The following is a 23220-nucleotide window of genomic DNA, read 5'->3' as shown; positions in this document are numbered from 1 at the left end:
TATGTTAATTACGGTCAAAGTTAGCCACTTTTTTATTTAATTGACGGCTACTTTGTTTTTAACAACTAAGCAACCTAACTAGAGCCATTTTGAAGTTGAAGGTATATAGTTTATGTGTAAAAGTTTAAGTAAAGTTTGAACCTCAACAGAGTGGTTAATAAAATTTTAAAAATAACAGCCTTACGGAATGGATTCGTGGTCGGTGGAGGGGAATTATTAAAATCCGCGCACTCAAAAAATAAAACTGATTCTTCAAACATATTCTGCGATTATAGAGTACGTTATGTACACACATCCCCACCTAACATTTCAAAATGTTAGGGGGAACTCCGCTTATCACTCAGGGATATGGAAAATAGATTACGACGGATTCTAAGACCTACCGAATATACTAAACTTATTTCATAAAAATCGGTCAAGCGGTCTCGGAGGAATATGGAAACTAACACTGTGACAGGAGAATTTTATAGTTGTAAATATATAGATGGCTATTAACAAATAGGGGTTGGTGATAGAAGAGTGAAAATTAAGGGTTGTATGTATTTTTTAATTCTACATCATATAAAATTAAGGCAGATAATTTTGTCCAAAAAAATTTTAAAAAATGTCAGGGGGAAACCCTCCATATAACTTATGGGTATAAAAAATAGATTAAAACCTATTCTCCGTCCTATAGGATATACGTGTAAAATTTCATAAAAATCAGCCAAGCCGTTTCGGAGTAGTATGTTAACTAACACTGTTACAGGATAATTTGATGTATATAGAAGTAACTGTGAATTAAATAATAAAAGTGACCCTAAGAGGCAAAAAGTTTTTTTCTAAAAATTCGTGTCAAAAACCAGCTTTTAAAAATCCTAAAGTAGATTTACTCTATAGTCAATATTAACAAAGCTATTCAAATTGTTTATAAGCCAAAAATGACCATTTTACTAAACTGTTTTCGGAGTGATAAAAACAACTTTTTAATGATTTTTTTTTACTTTGAAAATATAACTATTCTTCTTGCATGTGGTTTCCACAGAATTTATATATTATTATTATTTTCTGAACAATAACATTGCGAGAAAAAAGCTCTTTGCGATAAACAAATTGAATAAAATTTAATTGACGAATCGTCTTAAAATTCTTTGTGCATTATATGGACTGTTTGACTAAACTTTTCATGCAATATAAAAGTCTTAAGGCCATTTTCGCAAAAATTATAGCACATTTTTTTTGAAATTTTAGTCTTATTTTGCAATTTCCGAATCAAAAAATGATCGGACCAAAATTCAAAAAGTGCCATTTTAAACCTTGGCTCATCTACTAAAAGAAGAATATTATAGATAAGATATTTAATTACCCTATTTTTACCTGTAGCAATTTAAACTAAAAAACTGCCATTTTTGACCCTTATTTGTTAATAACTAAGTTCGTCGTCCGAACTGTGACGGGCATTTCTGTATTTATAATGTATTAGGTATATAATAGTACCCAAAAAATACAACTGCAACCTGGGTGCTCAAGTGTCCCGACAAAACCTTATTTCTCTGGACTATAGATGAAATATGTGAACTTAAACAGAGCTTCTAGAGATTACGTGGAATATTTTGAACATCCATGTTTAAGTTCACATATTTCATCTATGTTTCCTTGACGGATCACTTTTAAAGGGTTTTTACCCATATATTTTTATAATATTGTATTTTGGTGGTTAGCATGTTAGATCACGTAAGCACTGATGATGATTGGTCATCCAATTGAAAACTAGTTCTGTGATGCAGCCCTTTTTAGGGATCTTTAAATATATACCTTTTCTTCTTAAGGTGCCCTATCAAGTCCCCTTGACGTTGGCGATTAACATGGCGAAAGTGTCTCAGTCTCAAGCTATTCTAAATAGGTGTTCTGCTTTCTTTATTCCTGTCCACTCCCGGATATTCTTCAACCAAGAGGCCTGCTTTCTACCAATTCCTCTGCGTCCTTCGATTTTACCCATCATAATAAGTTGAAGAATATTATACCGGTCTCCCCTTACTACGTGTCCAAAATAGGCCATCTTTCCATATTTGATGTTATCAAGCAGCTCGCGGGTAGCATTTGCTCTCTTAAGGACTGCCACATTTCTCAGCATAGCCGTCCATGGTATTTTCAGTATACGTCTGTGCAGCCACATTTCAAAGGCCTCCAAACGGTTAACCTTATGAGGCCTCCAAACGGTTAACCATATACCTTTTATGAAGGATATTTGTCGTTTTTTTTTTTTTTAAAGGAAAACGTGTGTGCACCATGCCTCACTTTTCAGTGGCACATGCGTCGACAGTGGCGCATCAAATTTTCCACTTATGGACGGGATAAATAAATTAATGGACCGGACAGCTCAGGCGGTTGGATGTCTGACTACCACGCAGGTAGGCCGGGGATCGAATCCCAGCGCCGCGCCAGCGAGAACATCTAGATTTTTAAAATATCTATATACTCAGCCTGAATAAAATGAGTACCTTGGGTAAAACCGGGGGTAATAATAGGCGATTGAAGCGTCGCACTGGCCCTGTTACCTTCCTTGTATACCGTAGACCCTAGAGATAGCAGACTAAGCTGCTATAATCCCGAAGCATTATTATTCTAGTAAATTAAAAGATCCACTGTTGAGATACGCAATCCAAGAATTTTTTACATTCTATGTGATTAAAAAAGTAGACTCAGCGCAATTAACCCCCCTTCTCCACCAACGAAAACGTCATTTTTCGTTTTTTTTAGATGGGATGCAAAATTTCAAAAAATTCTCACGCATAATTGAGACTTTTACAAAACATGTCTTATTTTTACAGACCCGTCGTAGGTTAAGTCAAATTTTTTTGGATATGGTTGCAGGCCTAATTTTTTTTTATTTTGTGTACTTAAAACCCTCTAAAAATACAGTTTTTCGGATTTTTGAAGGTGGCGAACCTGAAGAAAAATCTGAAAAAATTAGAAATATAGTGTTTGATAAAATACACAAAATAAAAAAAATTTAACCACCGGTAAAAAAATAGATATGTTTTGTAAAAGCATCAACTATGCGTGTGAATTTTTTGAAATATTAAAATTGATTGCATACCACTTACGTTTTCGATGGTGGTGAGGGGAAGGGGGTGGGTTAAGTGGGGCCGAGTTTTATTTTTTAATCACATAGATTGCAAAAAAATTGAATTCTGGGATTGCCTATCTTAATGGGGGAAACCCTTTAATGCTCATACGTTTTCTGTTAGGTTCTACTATTTAAGTTATATACTCTTATACTCCCTAAAATGATAAGCAAATTTTATCTACCCCGGCTCTTAGTCTGTAACTAAATGTTCAAAACAAGATATATTATCAAAGTACAAAAAACTCGAAGAAGTATCACAAAGTTTTTTATTAAAAAGTTCAATAAAGTTGTTGATCAATTTTTGTGGTACTTTTTCGAGTTTTTTTGTACTTTGTTACCTCGAGACCACATTTGTGAAATATGGATACTGCTTTTCATGTGTAAGATATATTATATATGAGGATTCGCTAGGCTTAACAGATTTGTATGAGAAGGGTCTTGTAGTAAAGATGGATGATGATAAATCATCGACAAGAGTCCTAAATAGAGAAACCTAATAGAAACTAACTCCTAACTAGAAAAGTAGACAAAGGAGACTATTCGCGGTGTGCAAGTACTTGGAAGGGCAATAGAGAAACGACCGTGCGCGAGTCGCGGAGAAATATTGCAACTATCTTAAATAATTCATAATTGTCAATTGAAATTGTCAAATTGACGTATATTTCATACCTTCTGTCATTGTAGCAGAAAAATTATATATTGCTCCACAATATTGATATGATATGCAATTATTATATAAAGGTAAATTTAATTAATTGTATTTTGCTTGCAGTACTGCATTTTAATAACTAATTTTATTTACTACATACAATTGTTTACGTTTGCATAACATAACCTGCATCTTATTTTTTCTTCTTATTATTTTTTTGGACTATGGCCTTGACAATTATCCAGCAACCAGGACTAATATAATTGGCCAATATAATTAAAGTGCGAATAAAAGTACAGAGCGTAGAAATAGAGGTCGCTTTGCCGAACTTGCACGGTCCCAATAGGAGAATGTGGTTCTCTTATAAGTAAGTTGAAAAGAAATCAGAGCCTAAAACAGCGCCATCTTCTGCTGCAGATCTAAAGAGTGAAACTAATTTAATCATAATTACAAGCAATATAGTGTGATTCCTTAATCAAACTCCACTTTCTCCTATTTTAATAAAAGCTACAATATGTTGATTAGCCTCTCATTTAATCTAACTTTAACCTTAACTACATTTCCAAATCTTCGTATTAAGATTTTACATTAAATATTACAATGCCATTGCGTATTATTTTTATCAAAATCTTCTTAATAGTTCCTAGCAACTAGATATAAACCTTCAACTACAATAATATAATATCTTGAGCAAATATTTTATCTAAGTAGTAAAAATATTAAAGAAAAAATAGAAAGACGTCATCCTTGACTGCTATTTACTATTTTACTGCATTTAATAATATTTGATTTGACTTTGAAAACCTCAGTTAAATTATACAAGATCATGATTGAAAAACAATACGAGAGAAAACATTTTAACGAGAAACAAAATAATAATTATACAATGCAGGTAATAAATTGAAAGAACGACTAAAAAAAGTATACGATAGTGGCCTTCTTTAAACGACTCTGGGAAGCCAATACTGATCTGAGGTATATTATATACCTCAGAGTTACACTAGACCTCTCATTAACGTACAGGTTCCACTGTGAAAAACCCCGAAAGAAGATGGATGCGCGCAGCAGCAATAGTAGATATAGCAAGAGAGCTGCTAGACATTTTTGGGTAGGTATTTTAGGCAATCTGAAAATTTTTAAGGTAACTCTTCCATGATAGCCTAATACAAAAATGCCTAATAAAAAAACTAAATTTGTTTAATTCATTAATAATTTGATTTTGATAACGATTTCCGAAGTGGAAGTCGAAACTTAAAATAAATTTAATTTCAAACTTAAATTGTGGCTTATTTCCCAAATAAAATAGTAAATTGCATAATATGCCACAAGGAAATAGCTTCAGAACAACACTAATATTACAAAGTGGAGAACACAAATGGTCTTATGAAAACTATAAATATCTAGGCTTACATACTACGAACGATGGTACAATGGACCACGCTGTACGGTACAAAAACATACAGGGTAGGAGAGCAATATGGACAAAAATATGGAAACCATGAAAGACAGAGCCATTGATGAAGACACATGCAGAGATAGAAAAATATTGAGATCGAAATGCGGGAAGCGGTAGAAGTTGGAGGACCCCCGCTTATACATACATACATTAGGACAAAACAACTTAATATACAGAGGATGACAGAAGATACCAAAAAAGCAACTGCTAAGTTGGGTATCGCCGGGATGCAGAAAACGTGGAACACCAAGATGAAGCATGAGGAAAGTCATAGACACGGAAATTAGAGCAACTTAGATGAATGCGCATGGAGAAATAGAGATGGATGGTGACAGGGTATGGAAAGGTGTCGGATACCGCTGGGTTGAAAAAAACGTGGGAGAGCAAGAAGAAGCTGGAGAGAAGTCGTAGACAGGGAATTAGAGACAGCGACTTTGATGAAAACGCATGGAGAGACAGAGATGGATGGTGACTGGGTATCGAAAGACGTCGTAGACCGTTGTAAATCGATTCATATATGTACTCGTCCTAGTTTTTCCCCAAGCATTTCGATGCCTCCAACTTTTCCTGTTTCTAGAGCTTCACGATACGATACAATATCGATACTTTTTAAGTATTGAGTATTGTATTGGTTATGCCAATGAAGTATCGTATCGAGTATCGATATCGGCAATACTTTCTTATAAAAGTATCGTATTGATATTGATTTCGATACGATATCGACACAATACTCGATAAAATATCGACATAAAAAGGATTATAAATCTGAGCTGTGTAGCTTCTTTATTTTTACTTTTGCTTGCTTGGCAAATGGACATTATTCTAAAAATATTACGAATATTTCTTATAACTTATAGCGATTGCTTATAGATTCTTATAAAAACTGAATATGGCTGAATGCTTCCTTGAAATATGTGAAAGTCGACTAATACTTACTAATTCTGTATCGTGACTACTTTTGAAAAGATAGGGAAATCCCCGGAGATTCGGAATAAATCGCAATTCAGTATTTGTTGAAAATTATTTTTGCGTCATCATCACTCACTTCCATAATATTGCCACAAATTCCACATGATATAAACAGTGTAAGCATAACAGTCATTTACTAATTTTACTCACTCTCAAGAGTTTCAAGTTTAGACACTAAAGTGTAAAATTAACAGCTGATGCTTGGGTTGCAGATCACTTATACTTTCATGTAAATAATATAATATAATCAAACAACTATGGCGTTTTATTTTTTTTTCTCGATATCGATATTCTCGAATTAATATCGATAATGATTTCAGATAATGAGTATCGTATCGACATTAATATTGCTAGGGTATGTATTGTATCGGTATCGTATTGGTTTTCGATACCAGATCAATACAATATCGATATTTTTATCGAATATCGTGAAATTCTACCTGTTTCTCCCAACCACATATACTCCGTTTTAGACCTGCTAACATCAAATTACATCAAATACGTTATATTTTTTAGGGTTTTGCGATACGAAGACCTGTCGTTGGACCCCAACGAAATCGCCAGAGACCTGTTCGACTTCCTAGGTCTCCATTTTCATAGAAATGTCGAAAAATTCTTGGCCACTCATACGCGGTTCAATATAGGTGGCGTGTCGAGCACGTTTAGGGATTCCAAGAGCACGCCGTTCCACTGGAAGTCGGATCTGAACTACACCGAGGTGCAGAACATCGAAGAAAACTGCGAGGAGGCGATGAGGCTGTGGGGCTACAACAGAGCCAAGAACGTATCCGATATGAAGGAGTTCAATCCTTTGACGGCCTATCGGGTGCTATGAGGTGAGGTTTTTGTATCAGTTTTGTAAGTTGTTAGCGTTCCGAAGATCTTTTAGTAGATTCTAGTTTAGACTTGTTATTGGAAATAATTTTTCCATGGACGAAAAAAAAATGTGCTGAAAACATTCTTAGGCCAGTAAATGACAGTTTTTAGAGTGTAATTTTCCTGGTCATGACGAATTTGCCTGAAAATTTGGATCTATAGCGCGTTTCGCTGTTACTTTGCAGTAGGAGAAGCATAGGCCTATGTAAATCTTATGGAACTTTGGAGCTCAGTGTTGCCGGTTTTATTATTTTTAACTAATTCATAGATATTATTTATACGATGTTAACGATACAGCATTTGAATATTATAATTAGCCTGTGATTAATACTTAACTAAATATCCATTTCCTAATTGGCTTTGTTCACGTAAATTACTCTGATAATTAGTACGAATTAAGTGCATGCGTTGTTCTCACCTAAATTCCTGTTTCGTTATTACGACTATTAGTGTAATTACCTTTATACAGCCTAATGTTCGTAATTACATATAGTATTTTTACTACAAAAGCGATATTACGTAGGTCAAAATTTTTGACGTAAGAGAACTGTCAAAACATTAGAATGTGACTTTTCATTATTGCCATGTTTATAATAAACATTTATAATAAACATGGCAATAATGAAAAGTCACATTCTAATGTTTTGACAGTTCTCTTACGTCAAAAATTTTGACCTACGTAATATCGCTTTTGTAGTAAAAATACTATACATATATAGGGTGAGGCAGATAACTGGCCTATTAGAAATATCTCGAGAACTAAAGGCAACAGAATCATGAAAATTGGATTAAAGGGGTTTTGAGGGATGATCTATTAAAGGAAAATATTTTCATCTCTGCAGCTTCCGGTTATACCGGAAGTTGCTTATAACTTCGTTTTTTTAAATGGGACACCCTGTATATTTTTACATTTTTGGATTGTCCTCAATATCTTCTTTCTTAAAATATGAGATTTTGTAATATTATACAGGGTATTTTAAAATATATTTACATTTTTTTATTAATTTCGTAGCAACATTCACACCCTGTAGAATTGTAATAAATTGACATTAAAAACTCTGCTTACGTTCAAGTGATTTTTAATATAGTCTATTATTGTTAAGAATCATTAGTATAGCTAATTTTGAAATTTTAGTATACAGGGTTGGTCGAAACTCGGAATGAATATTTTCTGAGTTTTCTTAAATAGAACACCCTGTATTTTAGTATTGTAATGAAATGATATTTTATAGTACTTTTTTATTTTATAAGTATTCCCTATACCTAACTGCTTTAATTTGTGAGTTATTGGTGATTCAAGCTAAACATTAATTGCAACAAAAAATACGTAAAATTTTATTAGGTTGGCCGTGAAAATATTCAATCACAAAGAAATTTTCAGAAATAAATACATATTAATCCAGACTGATCCTTAAAATTACCAATAATGGTTTAGCTATCAAAATACCTACGTAGTTAAGATTATTGGTGCGACTAACAATTAAGCACAAATTAGAGCAGTTAGGTATAGGAAATGCTTAAGAAATAAAAAAGTACCATAAAATATCATTTCATTACAATACTAAAATACAGGGTGTTCCATTTAAGAAAACTCAGAAAATACTCATTCCGAGTTTCGACCAACCCTGTATACTAAAGTTAAAAATTTAGCTATACTAATGATTCTTAACAATAGTAGACTATATTAAAAATCATTTGAACGTAAGTAGAGTTTTAGTTGTCAAACTACTACAATTCTACAGGGTGTGAATATTGCTACGAAATTAATAAAAAAACGTAATTATCTTTTCAGATACCCTGACAAATCCTCATATTTTAAGAAAGAAGACATCGAAGAGAATCCAAAAATGTAAAAATATACAGGGTGTCCCATTTAAAAAAACGAAGTTATAAGCAACTTCCGGTATAACCGGAAGTTGCAAAGAGATAAAAATATTTTCATTTAATAGATCATCCTTCAAAACCCCTGTATTCCAATTTTCATGATTCTGTTGCCTTTAGTTCTCGAGATATTTCTAATAGGCCAGTTATCTGCCTCACCCTGTATACATATTCACAATTCTACCTTATTTTCTATTATTATCTAGGTCCACAATAAATTATTCTTCGTCGGTACCGGTATCAATTTTTTATTGTTCTTAAGCTAACTTTTAATTGCAACAATTTACGATTGAATCTATTTTAAATTTAAATTAAGCGGGTGTTTAATGTTTGAGTACTGCCGATAAGCTAAATGCGGGTAAAATATTGTAAAATGTACAGGCGTAGAAAAGGCAACACTGTTCTTAATAAAAGCCTGTACTGCAAAGTGAGCTCGAAACGCAGTGGTTCCTCGTACCCTCTACTCTACTTTTGGACTTGATCCCAGGGTTGCTTTTAGTTGGGCAGTGAAAGGAATCCATTCTCGGGGATGAAAAAACATATTATGTGCAAAATAAGTCCGGAAATGGATAAATTGACTAATTATAAACAACTTTTGTTCTATAGAGTTTTTTCACTAAGTCAATATCACTAAGTTAATACATTTCGAAATCTTTGCGAGTGAAAATATCCATTTTTCAAACAAAAATTCACGTTTTTAGACGGTTTTTCGCAAATAACTCAAAAAGTAACTATTTTATCGAAAAAAATATTCTTAGTAAAAATGTAGCTTATAAAAAAACCGGAATATCTGTCTGTAGACCCAGTAGAAGCAGAGTTATATCTCATTAACACATTCGGTGCGCATGACTCCGATTGGAGTGAGTGTAATACTTTACAATATGCGCATCACTCCGATCGGACACAGTAACCTGTTGATTTTTAAGACGGTATATTCTTGCCCCTTCTGGATAACAAATCTCGCGAAAGGTCTCAGCGAATGTGTTAAAAGTAGATACTTATTTGTCAAATTACAAATCGAATATTTCAACGTGAAATAACCAAAAAATTAAGCACTTTTCGGAGAAAACTCATCATCCATCGTTCGCAAGAGTAAAAAATGTAGGGTTTGCTTTTATGAATGTTTTCAATTTTTTTGTTTTTCTGTAATACAAAAATTGGTTAAGATACGGCTGTTCAAAGTTTGCATACACTCGTGATTAGTGACTGGTTCAAGACCTTTCTACTACAATCCTTTCAAAAATAAGCACTTTGCTGAAACTTACAGATCATATAAACAGTACCTAAGTAAAGTAAATTGTAAAGCAGTAACGATTAATTTCATTTGGAATGCTAATTAGGGGGTTGATTTTCACAATTTTTTTTACCAAAAAAAAAGGAACCAACTTTATTCTGAGCGTAACTTGCTTAGTTTTCATGCTAGAAACTTTTATAAAAAAAAAACAAAAATAAAGCTTTTTTTAAACACTTTAAAAAAGTTTTGATGAGTTGTCCCCGAAAAGTGCTCATTTTTTGGTTATGAGGTTGAAATATTCGATTTGTAACTGAATCTACTATTGAATTGAACCTACTTTTCATGACACAACTCTGCTTCTACTGGATCTACAGAATTCATATGTACACCATTTTCGTTTTTTTATAATCTACATTTTTGCTAACAATATTTTTTCAATAAAATACTTACTTTTTGAGTTATTTGCGAAAAACCGTCTTCTTTTTTTTGTTGAAATATGAACATTTTCACTCGCAAATAACTCAAAAAGTATTAACCTAGGGGTTAATTGTTAATCAATCAATTAGTTTTAATTGTTTCAACAAGTAAAAAAGTATTTCAATTCGACTTAAAATGTTCGTAAATTTTTTTTAACAATTTAACAAATTGTTCTATGTGATAAGTCTAAATTATAATCTAACTTAAGATTGTGTCGGGTTAGAGACCAAAGATGAGTTTAAAATTTTGTTGGACGAGAAGTTTAATGCTAAGAAATAAAGAAGTGCTGTTGATTATTGATAAGGTTCTGAAATTACTTTTTTGTGCTATATGTCTATCGTCGATGTAGCTTTCGATCTCAAAGAAGATTATTTTAAAAATTCTGGGCATACAATTCGTTGGAGTGAGGAGGATTGGTCCAGGTAAGTCAAGGACGAATCATCTGAACTCCCAATGCTCTCTAATACTCAAGAAAATAAATGTCATGAGGAAAATTTATAATAATTGTTTTTCATTTTTAACGAACTTTAAGCTCATCTTTGCTCTGCGATAAGGTAAACTAGAAGTGATTTTGCGACTTTGTTCATGAGGCTTTTGAACAAATACAACAAATCCTTGGACAATACAAGATCGAGATAAATTTAAATCGTTTTGGATTGTTTTTGACGCTTGCTCATGTAGTTTTTCTAAAATGACCTTGTATATTTGAAAAACTAAAACAAAACAAGCATATTGTTGACGTGCGAAACGAAAATCTATTTTAGACAAGCAAAGAAAATAAATTTCATGCTGGATACATGTACAGATAGGTTCAAAATTATGGAATAAATTCATTCGAGAATAGGCCACTTTGGAGAAAAGTCCCCAGACAGGTTGATTATTATTTTCAAATTATGATTTTTTGACATAATATATATTATACTAGTGCCGTCATCCATCTGGGCATGATGACCTAATCGACGATTTTTTTTAAATGAGAATAGGGGTCGTATGCTCGCTCATTTGAAAGGTTATTTAATTCTCTATTCAGTAATATAAACATTAACATAATTATTTATACAGGGTGTCCAAAAAAATATTTTTTAAATTAAAATAATTGACGAAAGAAGAAGAATGTATTTAATTTATTTAATTAAAAACACGTTTTACTTTTGTCAGAAAACAGAAAAAATGTTTATTTCATAAATAAACATTGCTTTTCGCTTGAATTCAATGTTTAAACTGCCAATAGGCAGGTGGGTGGCAGCTTAAATATTGAATTTAAGCAAAAAGCAATGTTTATTTGTCAAATAAACATTTTTTTTTTGTTTTCTGACAGTAGTAAAATGTATTTTGAATTAAATAAATTACATACATTTTTCTTTTTACGTCAAATAATTTAATTCAAAACAAATTATTTTGGACACTTTGTATAAATAATTAGGTTAATGCTTACTTATATTATTACTGAATAGAGAATTGAATTACCTTTCAAATGAGCTAGCACACGACCCCAATTCTCATTAAAAAAATCATTGATTACGTCATCACGCAGAGATGGATGACGTCATTAATATGATATATATATCAAAAAATCATAACTTAAAAATAAAAATCGACATATTTCGGGATTTTTCTCCAAAGTGGCCTATTCTCGAAAAAATGAATTTATTCCATAATCTTTGACTTCTCTATATATTAAATATTCACGTCTATTAATCGTGCATTTCGAAAATGCATGTGACAGTGTTTGGATCCGCAACATAGAAGATGAAAAGCAGAGTCGAAATGTGACTGAGCTGTAAAAAACCGATGAAAACCACGATGAAGGGAGCTAAAACAAAGACGATCCAATAAACAGTATAAAAGTTGTATTTCTTGATCTTCCTGACCAAAGTCCCAAATATCCGTCAAACAGATCAAATTTGATATGGTTTTTCGTTTGTCAAGAAAACGAATAATATTGTTTGTGTTATAATAACAAAGATTGTCGAGATTGTATCTCAAAGAGGAAATTTTAAAGTTCAGTCTCGTTGTGTAAGTAAAAAAAAGTTTTTTTACAGTGATAATAATACAGAAGAAGAGATTGTTTGTTCCTATTTGTAATTTTAGGCCTTGTGCGTAACAATAGCTAGGCGTGTTGAACGTTTTTCATAAAAATTAAAGCCAAAACAGTCCCACATTGATATTATTTAATATTTATGAAAACGTTCTGCATATACAAAGTATTTTATATTATAGTACATTTTGGTTTTCCATCTTATTGGTGAGCAAAATATCGTTGTACGTCACGTTTGTCTTTTGCCAAAGTTTGTGCCTTGGCAGTAAAATTTAGGACTAATTCCGCACGTGCAAACCTCCATTTTTCACCTTGTTATTGCATTTTTTATTTTCTTCGTGCTCTCATCCTGGAACCAACGACATCGATATGATCACGTTGAGCATTCGACTACCCCAACAAAGTCATCTCCAAGTTTTAAACTTGTTCCGAGGGACAGTACATTCGTCCCTACTATTTCCAACTATCGAATGTGAATAATCGGGTTTTTCAGATTCGATACCTTGCCCTCGCATTATACGTGATACATCTTGTGGCAAATTCTCGTTATTGTAGCTTGATTAGGAGCGCGGGAAATATGCCGTTAAACCATCGAATATGAACATTTTTTCATTTGGTTGACTGCAAACTGACGAAAATGGTTATATTCGATACTTTTGTTTTGTATAAATATAACTAAAGGTATATTTGTACAACGCTAAATGTCGAATGTGTCACATTCGTTAGTTTGTGTTGTAATTTATTCAACAGTTATTCAATTATAATCTGTAAATTGTTGAAAACGCTAAACTGCTGAGAAGAATAAAATACACGTGTTTACAATTTGTGCGAATTTTGTTTCAGTATCGCTTCCAAGAAATTCTTGTGAGGCAGTTTATGATTTCATTTTAACGGATTTTCATTATTTGATTATACGGGTGAGGCAGATAACTGGCCTATTAGAAATATCTCGAGAACTAAAGGCAACAGAATCATGAAAATTGGAATAAAGGGGTTTTGAAGGATGATCTATTAAATGAAAATATTTTCATCTCTTATAGCTTCGTTTTTTTAAATGGGACACCCCGTATATTTTTACATCTTTGGATTCTCTTCGATGTCTTTCTTCTTAAAATATAAGGTTTTGTAATATTATACGGGGTATTTTAAAAGATAATTACGTTTTTTTATTAATTTCGTAGCAATATTCACACCCTGTAGAATTGTAGTAGTTTGACATCTAAAAATCTACTTACGTTCAAATGATTTTTAATATACTGTACTATTGTTGAGAATCATTAGTATAGCTAAATTTTTAATTTTAGTATACAGGGTTGGTCGAAACTCGGAATGAGCATTTTCTGAGTTTTCTTAAATGGAACATCCTGTATTTTTGTATTGTAGTGAAATGATATTTTATAGTACTTTTTTATTTCTTAAGCATTCCCTATACCTAACTGCTTTAATTTGTGAGTTATTGGTGATTCAAGCTAAACATTAATTGCAACAAAGAATACGTAAAATTTTATTAGGTTGGCCGTGAAAATACTCAATCCCAAATAATTTTTCAGAAATAAATACATATTAATCCAGACTGGTCCTTAAACTTACCAATAATGGTTTAGCTATCGAAATACCTACTAAGTTAAGATTGTTGGTGCGATTAACAATTAAGCACAAATTAAAGCAGTTAGGCATAGGGAATGCTTAAGAAATAAAAAAGTACCATAAAATATCATTTCATTACAATACTAAATTACAGGGTGTTCCATTTAAGAAAACTCAGAAAATACTCATTCCGAGTTTCGACCAACCCTGTATACTAAAATTAAAAATTTAGCTATACTAATGATTCTTAACAATAGTAGAGTATATTAAAAATCATTTGAACGTAAGTAGAGTTTTAGATGTCAAACTACTACAATTCTACAGGGTGTTAATTTTGCTACGAAATTAATAAAAAAACGTAATTATCTTTTAAAATACCCTGTATAATATTACAAAACCTCATATTTTAAGAAAGAAGACATCGAAGAGAATCCAAAAATGTAAAAATATATAGGGTGTCTCATTTAAAAAAACGAAGTTATAAGCAACTTCCCGTATAACCGGAAGTTGCAAAGAGATGAAAATATTTTCATTTAATAGATCATTCTTCAAAACTTCTTTATTCCAATTTTCATGATTCTGTTGCCTTCAGTTCTCGAGATATTTCTAATAGGCCCTTTATTTGCCTCACCCTGTACAGTTATTCGCTATTATACATTCGCTACTTTGAATCATCGGACCGAAACAAATCTTTGATTAATACAAAAAGCAAAGTAACGAATGTGATTTTTTGGAAAGAAAAAAATGATGAGCAGTTCAAATTTGTTATCAATATAACAAGGATTAAACATTGCATACAAAAAACATACAAAATTTCCCATCTGAAAAGTACCACTTTTCACATTCGATAGTTGGAAATGGCAGGGACGATATCACCAGAAAATGTTTAATATTTTTCCATTTCTTTCAGAATTTTAATTTTTCTTTGTTGAGCATTTGAATACCTGCTGTGGATTTATCTTCAAGACATGTTTTGTTCCTAGTGAATCCATATCAGTCGAAATACTGCAGTGTTTCTATCTCTTTCAGAAGATGTTTTTTATCCCTTACTGTTCATACAAAAGGTTTTAGATGTTAGAAACGGCAGTTTCTATTTCTTTTTTTTTTACTAGCGTACCATCCAGTTCCTAGATTTTAGATTAAAAACCTCTTTCTACTCAAATCTTGGAATCAACATCAATTTTAATTGTTGAGCATTCAAGTATCGCCGTGGAAACATCTTTAAAACCCAGTGACTTCACTTAGTTCTGAGTGACTTCACAGTACATATCAGCCAATATATTTCAGTATTTTTCTATTTCTTTCAGGATTTTACTCTTAGCATTCGAGTACCGCTGTGGAGTCATCTTTCAGAACTTACTCTCAGTGATTCGACAGTACATATCAGTAGAAATACTAAATTTTTTCACTACTACATTATTTTCTCTATTATTTTATCTTATTGGTTGTTTGTGCAAGTGCAAAATTTGAATCGATTGGACAAAAAGTTCAGAGAGGTAGCTGAAAGGGGGATAAGTATACAGTCCATAACAAGCTATCGAAGCAATGTTGTGTTAATGTGTATTGATTACGTTTGTTTTATTTTTAAGAAATGTTTACCTACTGTTACGTGAAATTCTTAAGATTTTTACATCCACTGGTCTTAAAAAATCTATGTACTTCTTTTTTGCTATAATATATAAGTTTTGAGTGACGATGAAAAAACGTACAAATATATCCTTTAAGAGGAAGCAGTAGCGATCAACAGGTAGCAAAAACGCGTTCCAAGATTGCGGCTGTAATTTTGAATATTTTTTCGAGATATTTGGCACACGTATTCGTAATATAATAAAGAATGGTGGTACAGAGCCCAATTTGAAAAATATATTCATATGTGGAAATTACTCTGTAATTAAATACAATATTAAAAAAACGAGTCTGTACCGCCATTAAGAAGAACAAAAAATACACTTTCTTCAAATAAACTTTTTTATCCGATGCCTAGATTTTGTGTCATTTTGGAACTACTAAAATTTTTTATTTCATTAGTAGTTCCAAAATGACACAAAATCTAGGCATCGGATAAAAAAGTTTATTTGAAGAAAGTGTATTTTTTTGTTCTTCTTAATGGCGGTAAAGGCTCTTTTTTTAATATTGTATTTAATTACAGAGTAATTTCCACATATTAATATATTTTTCAAATTGGGCTCTGTACCGCCATTCTTTATTATATTACGAATACGTGTGCCAAATATCTCGAAAAAATATTCAAAATTACAGCCGCAATCTTGGAACGCGTTTTCGCTACCTGTTGATCGCTACTGTTTCACCTTAAAAGTATGAAATTCTTGGACAGCACCAATAAGTCTGGAAAACTACTTTGTACCTCTAGTACAAGCCTTAGATATTTATTATTTATATAAAGTTTCGATTTTTTCAGTATTTTACCTAGTTTTAAGCCACATAGAGGTTCAGAACCGGGGGAAGTCCCGGTTTTAGTTTGTATACTTAATTTATTTTAATTTTTAAGGAATATTTAAGACACTAGTCAATTTTTTGCTCATGCGAGTATTGCTATGGTATTTATTTAGAAACTCTTGCCATATTTTTAGTGCATTGTTTTGGAAACAACGATTTGGAAATGCGTAGTTTTATTTCCAAACGGTTATTTTGAGGTTTGATGTATAATATTGGCCGATATAAAGAGTTTAAGAATGCTAAATCGTATTATTTGACTCTTTATAATGTGCCAATCGTCTTAATTTTTTAAATCTTTGAAATTTTGATATTTCACCTAGCACCTGCAATTTGCAGTGTTATTCACTTGTTTAAACTGTCGTAAAGGATGGACTGACTTAAATACCGAAACATAACCTAACATAACCTATAATTGTCATAGATTTAGAGGTTATGACTACAAAATTTGTAAAATGTATGATTGTATTGCTTAATTCCATTAAGATTTGAGCGAATACAAGAATTTTTTGGTGCAAATAAAGATTTAAATGTAATGTAATCTGAAAAAAACTGAGATTATGTTTATAAAATTGACAAATATCAACATATTAACAAAAATTAACCTGGAATCCTCAAGGATATCAACAATTGAAAGTAAAAAGTAATAAATTCAATCAGTGGCAGCTGGAATCGAAAAAAATATCGGCAATTTGTTACCATCAACAGTTAAAATGAAGCAAACATGTTCTCTTTTACATAAATGTCCATCCTTTACGGCTGCACCTTTCGATCACGGTTTTTTCTTGATCTCCCTGTTGTTGTCAATTGTTTGGAGAAGTTGTAACGAAGAAAAAACGTTTTTAGTAGTGAGTTTTAAGAATTAAAAATATCAGTAGAAGCATATCTCGATAGAACTGATAAAAATTATAAATAAATATTTAAATGATAGGATTGTGCCTTTCGAAAATGATAAATAACTGGCACGATGCGCAGCACTGTGACATTTTTATGATTCGGACACTACTGCGTGCACAAAGTATGCATATATCGGAAGTTTTTTATATCCCAACGATGTCAAACGCTTTTTTATACTCCTTAGTTTGAATATAGCTTTGATGTAGAGTTCCGATGCTTTTACTAATAATTCCAAAAATGTATTTTAACGGATATTTGTGAAACTATATGTCACTAGGTTCTAGTTGAAACACCAACCAGACAACAGTTCTTTTCAAGAGTTTTGTATTCCATGACTCAATTAATTCTTTATGACAGAGGGTTCTAAAACTGTTGACTTGTGACATGCTTAAGTTAAATTGTATGTTTAATTATATGGGATTAGCCACAGTTAAGTTGCAATGACAATTTACCTAAAAATACGTTTCAATTTCCATTGCGGAAATCGTTATCAAAAGAAATAAGAGGGATTTGTTGAACAAATGTGTGCAACCGCCAATTGTTGTTGTTATTGAGGTTATGTCACATCCCATTCAACAAATATTTACTTTGTCTATGGTGGTTGCAGGCAACTGGGAAATATATGAGGGTGGATGTTTTTATGCTCTGTGATAAATAAAAATTATGGTTATTCTGTGTATTTGTGCAATAATTTGTGTGTTATGTGATTCTATGTTTGGAAGTGTTCGTAATAATGAGTTTTTTGGGCTAGAAAAGTTGTAAGTTAAGTTTTTATGTATTGAGTGTTGCATATGTGTAGTGTATGATAGAGATATGTGCTTCACATTTTCCTATCCTCTATTCTTGGTATGATTTTGATGTTCACTTATTCTTTAAGTATTGATAACCAAAGTCTGCTGCCATTCTGCTGATAAATTTGCTACAAATTTTTCTTCATTTAGTAGGATGAGAGCTGCTTTTTTCTGATGAGGGTATGTGTTCATTGTCCCATTCATACAGATAGGCTGACATACAGAACTGTGAATATACAGAGTGGGCCAAACAAAAGAGTCCACCTGGATATTTGGCAGTATTTATTAGATTTCAAGGAAATAAAAAAACAGGTCAATTTTTGATCTAAGGAGGACACATTTGTACGGTACATACATCTGTCATTTGTCAAACCCTTCCCTTCCACTTCCCCCAGCCCTTATTTTTAAATAGGGAATAGGGGTCGTGTGCTCGCTCATTCAAAAGGTTATTCAATTCTTTATTTACTAATATCAACATTAACAATTATTTATATAGGGTGTCCAAGAAAAAAATATTTTAATTAAATTAATTGACACAAAAAGCAGAATGAATGTAATTTATTTAATTCAGAATAAATTCTAGTGCTGTCACAAAACAGAAAAAATGTTGTTTTGGTAAATAAACATTGTTTTTCGCTTAATTTCAATGTTCAAGCTGACACCCATCTGCCTCTTGGTAGGTTGAATATTGAATTTAAGCAACAAACAATGTGTATTTATCAAATAACATTTTTTTCTGTTTTCTGTCGTCAATAGAATGTATTCTGAGTTAAATAAATTACATACATACTTCTTTTTTGTCAATTAATTTAATTCAAAATAATTTTTCTTTTACACCCTGTGTAAATGATTATGTCAATGTTAATATTACTGAATAGAGAATTGAATAACCTTTCAAATGAGCTAGCACACGACCCCTATTCCCGATTTAAAAATAAGGGGTGGGGGAAGTGGAAGGGAGGGGGTTGTCAAATGACAGATATATGTACCATAAAAATGTGTCCCCTTAGATCAAAAATTGACTTTTATTCCCTTATTTTTTTTCCGTTTTTTTATTTCCTTAAAATCTGATAAATACTGCCAAATATTGAGGTGGACTCTTTTTTTTGCCCACTCTGTATAGGTCTGTTCGTAGTACGATCCAATCGAGCAGCAACCGTTAGTTGCGTTCGCGGTGTCATAAATATGTGTGATGTTAATGCCTTCTGGTCTCAATTAATTAAAACTCTTATTTCTATCCAAATACATATATTTTCGATTTACCATATCGATGACTAAATCATAATAACTTGTTTATAATCACGACCTATCCTAAACTTGGTTACTTACTAACTACTACAATAATCATAATCTCTTTCTCGCCCGAGTTAATGTTTATATCTCTGGTGTTAGGGCAAAAGGACTTAAGTCCATTTTTGGCCAAAATGGGTTATCTACACATTTGGTTGTAAATTGTGAAGAAGTTTGTTTTGGTAAAAAAGAATTAAGTCTATCTTAAAATATAAGGTTTTTATAAAGACTGGTTCAACGAACATAAGTTACATCAGACTATTTTTGTTTGAGCAAATGAACATAATGTAACTTAAAATCCTTTTTACCGAATGCTATTTTTGTAGTTTCTTCCGATATAATCGACTTATGAAACTTAAGTCCTCTGTATCAATAGTCCACGCGTAGGTGCCGGTGTAAGTGTTTATGACATAAATCTTCATGATCGTGCTAAAACACTCACTTGTTGTTTGATAAACGCTAAAAGTTTTCTTCTTCTTCTTCTTCTGTTTCTTTTTATAAGAGAAAGTACTGGATTTATAACTGTACATAATTGTGCTTCAGGAGCAGCTTCCTGTTATATCTGGCATGAATCAATTGCTCATTGTGGTGCAAATGAGATTGCTTCTTGTTTTTTCAAGGAAATAATGAACCTGCCACCTGAAGTCACTAAAATAACCTTTTACTCAGATACATGTGCAGGGCAGAATAAAAATTTCCACGTAGCTGCCATGTTCATGTCAGTCATGCAAATGAAAAGCTCAATAAATGAGATCAACCATAAATTTATGATCTCTGGACATTCACATATGGAATGCGATGTCGACCATTCCCTTATTGAAAAACAGAAAAAAAAATCGGGAATGAAAATTGCTCATCCTCATGATTGGGCAACTCTCATTAGACGCACAAACAAAAAACGTCCATTTAAGGTCATTGAATTAACTTCAGAGGACTTCTACGATTTTGCTGCTTTATTAAGGACAACGTTTGTAAAGAAGCAAAAAAATGTTGATGGAGAGTTGTTCAAATTGCAGAAATGTCGTTGGCTGCAATACAGAAAAAAATATGCTACAATATTTTATAAGAGTTCTCTGGAAGAGTCAGAAAATTTTAAGGAAATTAATTTTACTAGAAGAGGTCGACAAAGTGTGATGAGAAAGGTCGACAAAGTGTGATGATAGAACTCAAGAAAAAGTATGATGGGTTAATACCTATTGCTCTTGAAAAACAGCAACATCTTCTAGATCTCTTACCGCTCGTACCAGAAGTATACAAAAATTTTTATCAAGAACTGCCAACTACAAGTATGATGAACGATAAGGACCCAGATTTAGAGGAGTTTGTTTCTGATGACGAATAACTTCATCATAGTTATATTATAATATAAAAACTAAATATTACTATTATTGAAATGTAAACTTGTGTATTTAATATGATTAAAATATCAGGTCGAAAAAACTTAACTATTTTATTCTCTGATCCAAAGGACTAAGTCAGATCAAACTTTCTTATTTTACAATATCCTACCTCAATTTCTAACCTCACTTAATATAAATAATACTGCTAATAGATAAATATACAAGGTATATTTACTTTTAATTAATATTAATAACTAATTATTAAATTCTACTAGGTATATATACTTTGTATATTTATCTATTAACGATATTATTTATATCATTTGAAAGCGCGCATGCGTTTTGCTGTTAATTTGTCGCCGACAGGCACCCGCGAACGCACTGAATGCCAACCGTTCGTAGACTACGAAAGCGCATGCGTCTGATGGTTGGCAACGGGTTCTGATCGTTCTACGAACAAACCTTATGTAATCATCACTGATACTTTTCACTTAACTTGCAACGTTGGTTGTCTACATGCAACATTGAATAAATACTAAATGAAAACCGATTTCGTTCCCATATATGCATACTTTCGTACTAATTTTCAAGATTTCGCAAAATAAATCACGTTTCGAAGCTCAAGGCTTCGGAAATTAACATACAGAGCCTAAAATAGAGTTTTTCACGCCGTAACCACGATTTGGGCTTCCAGTGTAGGGAATTTTTGTAATTTTTAAAATGGATTTTTATCAGCTTGAGCGTTTTTAGTGCACAAATTATTTACGACGAACATATTGTAGACGGAAAACATAACAAATGTAGATATTTAACAAATACAAGCGCAGTTGATTTCGTATTCGACGAATATTGCTCATTTTTATGTGATTGGTATTACCGAGAGTGTTGAAGGTTGCCTAACTAGTAGGATCTTTGATCTTTAGTTGTTATAGTTGGATAAAACGAGAAAAAATTGATATTGTTGCGATATTTATTAGTAAACAAGATGTCTTCAACTAGTATTATATTTTTTGAAGTAGTTTAGCAATAATTTTATATATTTTAGATTTAACATAACAGAAACTTGACTTTTTTTAACATTAACTACCCCGTTTTTGTTCAAACAACTTTAATATTCTTTCTGTCGTAGTCCCTATTATGAATTTGCTGATTACTCTTCGCTAATGGTGACAATTTGTTCTTCAGGTTATCCATTAGTGGTGTGCATCTTATATGGGACCGATTTTAGTCTTTCTCTTCATGAATTTGACTATGGCATTGTTTAATCTACGAAATAAATTTCTATTGATGATTGTAGATGCAAAAATTATGCTTTTTCGGTGTGAAAAACTCACTCCAAAGGTTACCAACACTGTGTAGGTATCAGATTCGCTGATACTGACTGCAGTCACTATTGGTCGCTGTCAAACAAGGATTAAACAACGTAATGACCTCAAGTATTAGTTGTATGGACACTTTGCTCCGTGGCATATGTCAAACAGTAATGGCCAACATTTTAGTCTATCAAACAATATCTTATTAGTTCACAAATTTAACATAAGAGCAAAAGCTTTCAATATGACAATTTCATCCCAGAAAACTAAAACAATAGTAATCAGTAAAGAACCAATCAGATGTAAAATACAGGGTGTCCCCGAAAATAGTGCGTTCCTTTAAGGTATGGATGTAATACACAATTTAGAACAAAAAATTCCTATAACATTTTTTTCTAAAGTTAACCGTTTCCAAGAAACAAATTACATTGTTCTCCATATAAGTGAATTTTTATTTTCATAAATTTGAATGACATGGCAACGTAGCCTAGAAGAACTTGCTGTTACTGTCGAAATTTAACTAATAACCCCTTGTTTATTTACTTTAAGGTGTGATTTTTGGGGTTGTTGACATATATACCTGCAAAATAATAAATATGGGTTTGGTTGATATTTACATTATTTTACCTACCAGATGCAACTGACCTACAAACCTACTTTTTTAATCTTTAGATTTTTGAGTTGCGCGTTGTTGCCCGACTTCAATTTGCATATCAAAATGTATTTTCGTTTTTTTGGTGAAACGGATCAATTTAGAAAAAAAATGTTATAAGACTTTTTTGCTCTACATTGTGCCTTCTACCTATACCTTTAAGGAATGCACTATTTTCGGGGACACCCTGTATAAATTGATGGCGTC

The 23220-nt window shown here is 32.0% G+C and overlaps 2 protein-coding genes across 4 annotated transcripts in view; both read left to right on the top strand.

The window, feature by feature from the left end:
* Positions 1–7650, top strand: part of LOC114328247 (carbohydrate sulfotransferase 4-like) — a 59656-nt gene extending 52006 nt beyond the window's left edge. Inside the window, exon 3 of the mRNA XM_028277039.2 lies at positions 6700–7650. Within this exon, the coding sequence (XP_028132840.1) occupies positions 6700–7018 (319 nt within the window). The 3' untranslated portion in view covers positions 7019–7650. The remainder of the gene's footprint in view (positions 1–6699) is intronic.
* Positions 1–23220, top strand: part of LOC126890563 (cilia- and flagella-associated protein 251-like) — a 438236-nt gene that overhangs the window by 91323 nt on the left and 323693 nt on the right. The gene's annotated exons all lie outside the window — the stretch shown is intronic.

This window comes from Diabrotica virgifera, chromosome 8 (genome assembly GCF_917563875.1).
Source record: "Diabrotica virgifera virgifera chromosome 8, PGI_DIABVI_V3a".
NCBI lineage: Eukaryota > Metazoa > Arthropoda > Insecta > Coleoptera > Chrysomelidae > Diabrotica > Diabrotica virgifera.
This window is presented reverse-complemented; position numbering and strand designations above follow the sequence as displayed.